The following is an 8597-nucleotide window of genomic DNA, read 5'->3' as shown; positions in this document are numbered from 1 at the left end:
TACGCTCATTCTGTAGCTCCGAGCTACAGAATGAGCGTAGGGAGAGGGCACATATGGGGCTATATTTTCATTTGCTTTTTCTGCAAACTGCAGAAAAAAGTACTCATTCAATACATATAGCTGCTGAATAGCCACCGCGGGGCTACAGCGTCATCTAGCATGCTAAAAAATACAAAGATAAATTGCAAATCTGAGACATGGTCCCTAACGTAAACAACATCAACATCAACAACAATGGAGCGTTCACACGGGCAGATAAAACGATGCACCGTTGTGAGTTGATTTGGTTAGCTACATGCATCGTTCCGTCTATCAACGTGATTTCGCTGGCTTCCATTGACAACGAATGGTAGACCGCATCGTTTAATCTGCCTGTGTGAACGGGCAGATCATTAGATTAATAAAAAAGCAATCCATAATAAAAACTCACCTTAAACATACACCTGAAAAGCTGCTCCTTGTTCTCCGGAAGTCGCATGTGGATTGTGGAGCGACTCCCCCCCCCCCCCCGTCCCGGAAGTTCCATGTGGAGCGAGCCAAGAAATAACAACAATAATAATAATAATAATAATAATAATAATAATAATAATATAGAAGCAGTAAATATGTAGGCCTACAGATTGTTGGGCTTTCTATTAATGTATCATTAATATAATAATAATAATAATAATAATAATAATAATAATAATAATATAGAAGCAGTAAATATGTAGGCCTACAGATTGTTGGGCTTTCTATTAATGTATCATTAATATAATAATAATAATAATAATAATAATAATAATAATAATAATAATAATATAGAAGCAGTAAATATGTAGGCCTACAGATTGTTGGGCTTTCTATTAATGTATCATTAATATAATAATAATAATAATAATAATAATAATAATAATAATAATAATAATAATAATAATAATAATAATATAGAAGCAGTAAATATGTAGGCCTACAGATTGTTGGGCTTTCTATTAATGTATCATTAATATAATAATAATAATAATAATAATAATAATAATAATAATAATAATATAGAAGCAGTAAATATGTAGGCCTACAGATTGTTGGGCTTTCTATTAATGTATCATTAATATAATAATAATAATAATAATAATAATAATAATAATAATAATAATAATAATAATAATAATAATATAGAAGCAGTAAATATGTAGGCCTACAGATTGTTGGGCTTTCTATTAATGTATCATTAATATAATAATAATAATAATAATAATAATAATAATAATAATAATAATAATAATATAGAAGCAGTAAATATGTAGGCCTACAGATTGTTGGGCTTTCTATTAATGTATCATTAATATAATAATAATAATAATAATAATAATAATAATAATAATAATAATAATAATAATAATAATATAGAAGCAGTAAATATGTAGGCCTACAGATTGTTGGGCTTTCTATTAATGTATCATTAATATAATAATAATAATAATAATAATAATAATAATAATAATAATAATAATAATAATATAGAAGCAGTAAATATGTAGGCCTACAGATTGTTGGGCTTTCTATTAATGTATCATTAATATAATAATAATAATAATAATAATAATAATAATAATAATAATAATAATAATATAGAAGCAGTAAATATGTAGGCCTACAGATTGTTGGGCTTTCTATTAATGTATCATTAATATAATAATAATAATAATAATAATAATAATAATAATAATAATAATAATAATAATAATAATAATAATAATAATAATATAGAAGCAGTAAATATGTAGGCCTACAGATTGTTGGGCTTTCTATTAATGTATCATTAATATAATAATAATAATAATAATAATAATAATATAGAAGTATTATTATTATTCTAAGTAGCACAATGGCTGAACTATTATAGCATTTAGCTTCCAGAGTGATTTACACATACATCAAATACATAGAAATAGTCGTCAAACATCATCAGTAGTGATATATATTTTATTGAGTGTTGTTAATATTGCAAACCTATCGATTTTTTTTATTTTCGTGACGTGACGTCACTGACGAGCAACGTATAGAAGTGAACGGGGAGGAAATCTAGTACATATCCACGGATTGTCCTCGTGACGTCACCGACGAGAAACGTATAGAAGTGAACGGGGAGGAAATAAAGTACATATCCACGGAATGTCGGGGAATCTAGTGTCATATGCACGCATTTGCTGTGTGCCAATCCGTGCTATTTCACCGTATTTGGGGGAGACCGGGTTGCTCACAACCCAATCTAGGCACTCCAGCGTTTCGTCAGAGACTGAAATCACTCCAAGTCTGATGTTTGTCCGGTTGGGGCTAGCTGTCACACTTTTCATATTGATGTTGTCCATGAGAAGGTCTTTCTTCACCCTTGATCTGGACCCTTTATCAGCTGACGCAGTCAGTGCCAGCACTGGTGTACCTGAAAAGACCAAAGAATGCACTGATGTTAGACTCCATTGACACATCATTTTTTAGACACAACTAAGTACTGTGTAAACCAATTAGAATGAACGAATGGTTTAAATTAATTAACTACATATATGCAAAGAAATAAATTGTATTCATATTATTTTCATATTCTATCATGTCTTAACCTGGGTCGGGAACCCCTTTTGGTGTTTTAAGCATTATTTTATACTTTAGCTATTGAAACAATAGCAGAGCTACAAGCTCATAGCGCAGCACCGCGCTACGAGCTTGTAGGTCTGCTATTTATGAGAAAATGTGGCGCAAATCTTTGAATATATATTCATTCACCGCAAACGTTTTTAACTCAAATCTTTGCTTCCGGGGGGTCACTGGAACAACATATTTTCAGATGGGGGTCGGCATTCAATTACATATAATTTTTGGGATCCATGACATGAAATATTGAGCATAGGTATTTCAGAAAACTGTCCAGATTTAGAAGACTTTTTTTCTTTGACAATAGGTCTAAATGGGTTAATGTCACACAAACATTCTAGGATTAAATTAGCCATTCTTTAAGCTCAGAGTGCATTGCCATGAGCTGTGAGTGTATTTCTGCTATTTACAGTACATGCAACTCCCAGAATAGGAAAACTAGGGTTCAAGTGGTTAAGGAAATATTAAATGTAGTTAAATGTACTGACCCGGCTTGGTGAGCGATCTCAAATCTTTCAACTTGGAAAAACTCTCTCTGAAGGCTGGTTTCGCTCCTTTTCCCACTCCCCTAGGAAAGATACCAGAACAATAGAATGCTTACATTTAGATGTTTCTTGCAAGAATACAAACAAAAAGCTCAGATGATATGATAGTGTATTAGCTTGTGTTAGGGGCTAAACAGTACCAAAAAAGGTGAATGTATTTATGGCTTATGTGCTTAATTCTCTCAACAAAAAAAAACAACAACAATTCACCATGAATGTGTAAATTAGCATATGTGTAAGTAAACAGGACAACACAGGAGTATCTGTAACTTTGTTTTCATACAATATCTCGTAAACAATGTTAACACTGCAGTACAAATGTCGTTGTAGCTTTGTTTATAATGGTATGTATGGCATTATAGCCTTGGAAGTTGGGACCAGGCCTATCACTATCCAATAATGTACTTTGATGATAAAAGTCTGCTTTTACTAGTCATTTCAAAGAAATGATGAGTGAAAACAATCGAAATTGTGTTTCGATTGTGGCCAAGGCAACTTGAAAGTTTACTGTTGGTTAGGAATAGCCAGACTGGGACAATGGGGGACGATAGGTCTAATCATTGTAACTGGTTTTGCCAAATGAATGTGCGACCATTTAGAATACAAAGAAGCCAGACCGAATCAGCCGTTGGCAAATAATACTATAATACTAGTATCACCGGGAATCAAAAGGATGAACATTGCTTTGTTACATCTCAGCTGCTGCTGGCAGGCAGCTGAGATGGAGGAGTCCGTTAGCTTAGACATGCTAACTAAGCATCCACTCGAAGCTAATGCTGCTTCTAGTTCAACACAATACACATACCGTAGGCATGAGAACATTTAGCAGCAAACACTTACCATTTGTACATAAGATGAACCTCATCAATGGCAATTCCCATTAAATTGTCGTTGAACAGATCCGACTTTAACAGGTCTCGCCACTTCTTATCCAACAACCATTGCTCCGGGCTGCCAAATATAAGTTGTCCGCGTCCACTAAGGATCTCAGCATCGTCGTGGACTCCGAGTTGAAAGGCAGTTAGTCCGAGTTTTGTAGCTTCTCTGACCTGTTCCTTCATTAAAGCTACTAACGGAGATACTACAACTACCACTGGGTTTTCACTCAGTCCCAACTTCTTTCCGACGAGCGGAGCCAGTTGATAAATTAAGCTTTTTCCGAATCCTGTCCCGAGTACGGCAAACACGTCTTGTTTTTCAACAAAAGCCTTAAGGGCAATTGTTTGTTCTTCTTTTAGAGAAGATATATTTTCCAGTCCGTCTACTACAGAGGATATGGCAGTGTCCATGGCGGCATCCATCTTTGTTTTGATTCTCAGTGTCTCAAGCATTGAACGTCACTGTACCAAAGCCCGCCCATATTGCATACCGTGTCCCGATTGGTCCGACCTGTTCTCGATTGTAGGAAAGAGCCGTGCTACTGAGCCTCGCCAGACCGAAATCCGCTGGTAGGCAACTTTTTTTTGCCAACGGCTGATTCGGTCTGGTTTATTAACCAGGCTAGTCCAGACCATCCAGGGGTCATAATATGTCCATACAGACAAATGTGTCCGTGGCAACGTTTCGGTCAAAGAAACGTTGCCTAAATAAAGTTTGTATTGCAAGTGCAGACGGTGTGCAGGTCTTTGTGCACTTTATGTGCATTTTTCTGAATACATTGAGCCCTGCCTATGTACCTGTCTCATACCATATGTGTGCGCATAAGACTTTGTTGCCTAATGTGTTCATGGCAAAAAAAGGAATTTTGTCATTATTCAATGATTAGAATGCATTGATTCAGAATCAAGCATTCAACTAAGCAAGTCAGTTGTTGATATGTTGTTGACATGTTGATAAGATGTCTCTGCTGTCGGAAACAAATTGGTAACTAATCCACACCCGGGGGGGAATCAAACATAGAAAAAGCAGTCCAACAAAAGTGTTCCAGCGTGGCTGAATAGCACTTTAGGTATCCAAGCCTGTAGATGGATGCTATTGCTTGTTAGTCCCGGGCATTTGCTGCTTACAGTTCGTCATCGGACGTGTCAGAGTCAATGTCATATTCTTCTTCATCATCAGCAGGACTATCTTCCAAAAAGCTGACGCTCTCTGCTCCAGATAAACCCTTCAGGTAACATTCCCTTGAGTGGGTCATCACTTCTTTGATCTTCCACAGCTTTCTCTGAATGATGCTCTGCAGACCGTTCAACCCGTCTTCACTCAGGCCCAACGGGGGTGACTCTTAGAACACAAGAAAAAGTCTGTTAGTAACTTTAACCCATTTAGACCTGAGGACATGTTTCTATGTCAGTGGTGCTCAGCCCTTTTCATGTCAAGGACCCCATAATTATCTGTATTTGGACGCCCCTCTAAAAATACGTTGTTCCCCCCCAGAAGCAAAGAATGTTCACTGTGACAGAATATATATTCAAAGATTTGCGCCACATTTTCAGGATTTTTCAAAAATTGCAGATCTACAAGCTCATAGTGCCGCGCTATGATCTGCTATTTTTCAATAGCTAAAGTATAACATAATGCTTACAACACTAGAAGGGGTTCCCGCCCAGAATGGGTTAACAACAGTCGTCAGAGTTGTGTATCATGTCTATGAATTATTATATTGCAATACATACCTTCCGTTGCCTCAGATGAAATAATGCAAGATAGCTCCTTTAGGCCATCAGCACGAGTTGAAAGAGACTTCCAGTGTTGATTCATCTCTTTCACGAGGATCTTCTTCTCCTCCTCATGTCTCCTTACAGCCATTACGGTGTCGAATGCCTTTCTCTTCGTCTTGAGATCGACAGAGTCTGGAATGCATTTTTGACACAGATTCACAGGGAGAATGAGTAGGATTGCCAATTGCCATTTGTAAACACATGATTCATGTGTTGGCCACTCCTCAGTTCAACAAGCAAGCATATGATCTATTATTGTGTCGTTATGCATCTGATTTGTTGGTAGTCAACAGACTAGTGTACATACCAGTGAGTTGTAGGTGCCATGGCCATGCTTTCTCAACAGACAGAATGGTTTCCATGGACAGGGCTTCGTTGCATGGAACCATGCTGTTATATTGCTCCACAGCAGAAGACAAGACCTCTTTCTCCGACCTAATCTTGCGGCGGATCCTGGCACGCCCCTTGTTCCCAGAATTATCGGCATAAAGGCGCTGGGTCCTCCTCCTGAGACTCACCACTAGCATCTCAATTGTGCTTTCCAAGCCACTGGGCCCGTATGCAGCTGGTGCTGCAAAGACGAAATAGGTGGGTTGCACTTTAAGTGAACAATTATTCACAATTTCATGCAAGATTGCAGTAGAGGATGAGTACAAGGCACAATGTGAGTGGAAGTTAACATTACATTCTCTACTGATGTCACCTGGCAAAAGCATTTAATGAGAACAGCCTTATACCTTCAGCCCACTCCTTTACATCCTGGACCCACTCTTCCAACTGGCTCTCTGCCACTGCAAATTCGACCTTCATCGACTCAAGGTTCTGTAAGTGGCTTTGAAGAGCCTTGCTGGTCTACAATGACAAAGAATCATAGCCAATAAAACAAATGTTGTCTCTAACATGTCGGGATATTCAACATCTAAAAGAACGTTATTGATGTCATTACCTTCTGATACCGGCGAGCCAGTGCGGTGGCTAAATTGTCACACTTTTTCCGATTCCAGTTCATAGCCATGAGGGTTAACATGTCGTTGCGTCCTGCCAAAAGAAATTGATATCAACATTATCAAAAAATATAAAGAAATTAGTTTTGCTAAAAATCGGCCTCATGACGCTATACCAGGCCATTGTGTAATAATTGGGGCAGAGGTGTGTCGTTGGCATCCAGGGAGTGTGTGTGCACAGTTTGGCATCGGCTGAGCCAACAGTGCCGGAGATTCGCTGTACACGGATGGATGGACACACACACACACGGATGGACACAGACAAACAGCCAAACATACTCTCCCCATGCCTTCGGCTGGTGGAGACAATAAATGTTAACATCCTAAGTACACTTAAGTAATGTTTTTTCTTTACAGGTAGTGCTGTCTGTGGTCACCTCACCTGCTTTTGACATGTGTTTTGTGGTCACTGCAATCCTAGAGAGGAAGGCATTGCATTGCTCTACCTCCTCCCCTAGTGTCTGACCCGCGCCATCCTGGTATTGCCCACTCCATTTCACCTGGGTAAATATACAATAAATACAATGCTCAGATGATGGCGACAAGCCGCGACATTCACGTACTAGTGTTCTGATAGTCATTCAATCCAATGGCAATGTTTCCTTACCTCACATTTGAAATCATGGGCTTTGGCATGAAACACGGAAAGAAATGGCTTCATGTTCAAAAGATGCTTCAGCTCTGGACATTGATCTGAAACTTTTTTGAGGTAGGGCCAATATCTGCATGTCACATCCATACAAAAAAAAATGATTTGGCTGCTGGCCATCTTTTGCTGCAGGTACATGGGGTAGGCATATATTTCTCCCCTGTACATATTTAGGGCACAGAGTAACACTCCATGCCGACACACCGCGAGTTCCAGTCCCTCTTCATCTATACAGCTGGTAGATTTTCTGGAGGTCTCTCTGGCTGCTGTCCACTCCCCTCCACAAACACCTTTTCCGGAGTTCTACATTATGGAATATGAAAGATGAAAACCTTCGTATGTACTCGTGCACATATAATTATTGTATGCAATCCAATCATGCTTACATGCTTTGTCTTCTGGTGTATGTATTCCACAAATCTGTGCACGTCTTCATCCTTGGCTATGAAGTTGCCTTCAAAGATAGCCGGTTCCTCAGATCTGAAGAAAACAAAAACGGCACACGAACAGCTTACTATATCTTACAGTATGAGGACACTTGGTGCATATTAGACTTGTTTTTTTATTTAGATAAATGGTGTTACAATATACTAATTTAGAAGTACCTGGCTGCATTCTTGAAACGGTAATGTTTGCGATTTCCGTCCACTGATAATGCAACCATGTCCGGTGTGCATGCTGGACACTTGAAAGGCTCTTCCTTGCAGAGGTTTTCCAGCTCAAACTGCACCGCTTCCCACTCAAAAAAGGATTTCTGAAAGGCATCTCTTAGGATCGTCCCAGTCTATTTAAAAATAAAGAAATCGACAGCTAATAATGTGCAACCATTATATTAGCAGCCAATTCAACCCAGATGACAAACAGATGTTCTGTAGGCTACAGAAGTTCAATACTCACACGACCAAAGTGGACAGTGCGCTGATCAAGCATTCTAAAAAAGGCCTGGCAGGACAACCCTGGTGATGCCATCTTCATCTGTTCGAATGAATGGAAAACATCCGTCTCATAAACGGTGGCGAACTGAAGCGTAGCAGGCCAGTAGTTCCGGTTAATTAACGCATCTATTCCAGCAGTCCAAGTGGCGTTGCATGCATCACAACTCAGGTCGGGCATG

General features: G+C 38.5%; 1 protein-coding gene and 1 long non-coding RNA gene across 2 annotated transcripts; both read right to left on the bottom strand.

Annotated features, from left to right (window-relative positions):
- Positions 1–2352: 2352 nt before the first annotated feature.
- LOC306918905 lies at positions 2353–4245 on the bottom strand. The gene is made up of 3 exons (XR_013789431.1): positions 4014–4245; positions 3117–3196; positions 2353–2422 (listed from the first exon to the last, which is right to left on the bottom strand). It is a non-coding gene; the product is annotated as an uncharacterized lncRNA (long non-coding RNA).
- A 930-nt stretch (positions 4246–5175) lies between these two features.
- LOC306918919 (uncharacterized protein) lies at positions 5176–8214 on the bottom strand (the record flags this gene model as incomplete). Its single annotated transcript, XM_079531758.1, has 9 exons — positions 8089–8214; positions 7870–7963; positions 7442–7786; positions 7217–7334; positions 6777–6868; positions 6568–6682; positions 6138–6401; positions 5786–5962; positions 5176–5393 (listed from the first exon to the last, which is right to left on the bottom strand). The coding sequence occupies exons 1-9, from the start codon at positions 8145–8147 to the stop codon at positions 5176–5178; spliced, it is 1482 nt and encodes a 493-aa protein (XP_079387884.1). The 5' UTR covers positions 8148–8214.
- Positions 8215–8597: the final 383 nt, after the last annotated feature.

The sequence above is a fragment of the Electrona antarctica genome (assembly GCF_951216825.1).
Source record: "Electrona antarctica genome assembly, contig: scaffold_116, whole genome shotgun sequence".
NCBI classification, from domain to species: Eukaryota; Metazoa; Chordata; class Actinopteri; order Myctophiformes; family Myctophidae; genus Electrona; species Electrona antarctica.
Note: the sequence above shows the minus strand (reverse complement) of the source record. Positions and strands in the feature narration are given on the sequence as shown.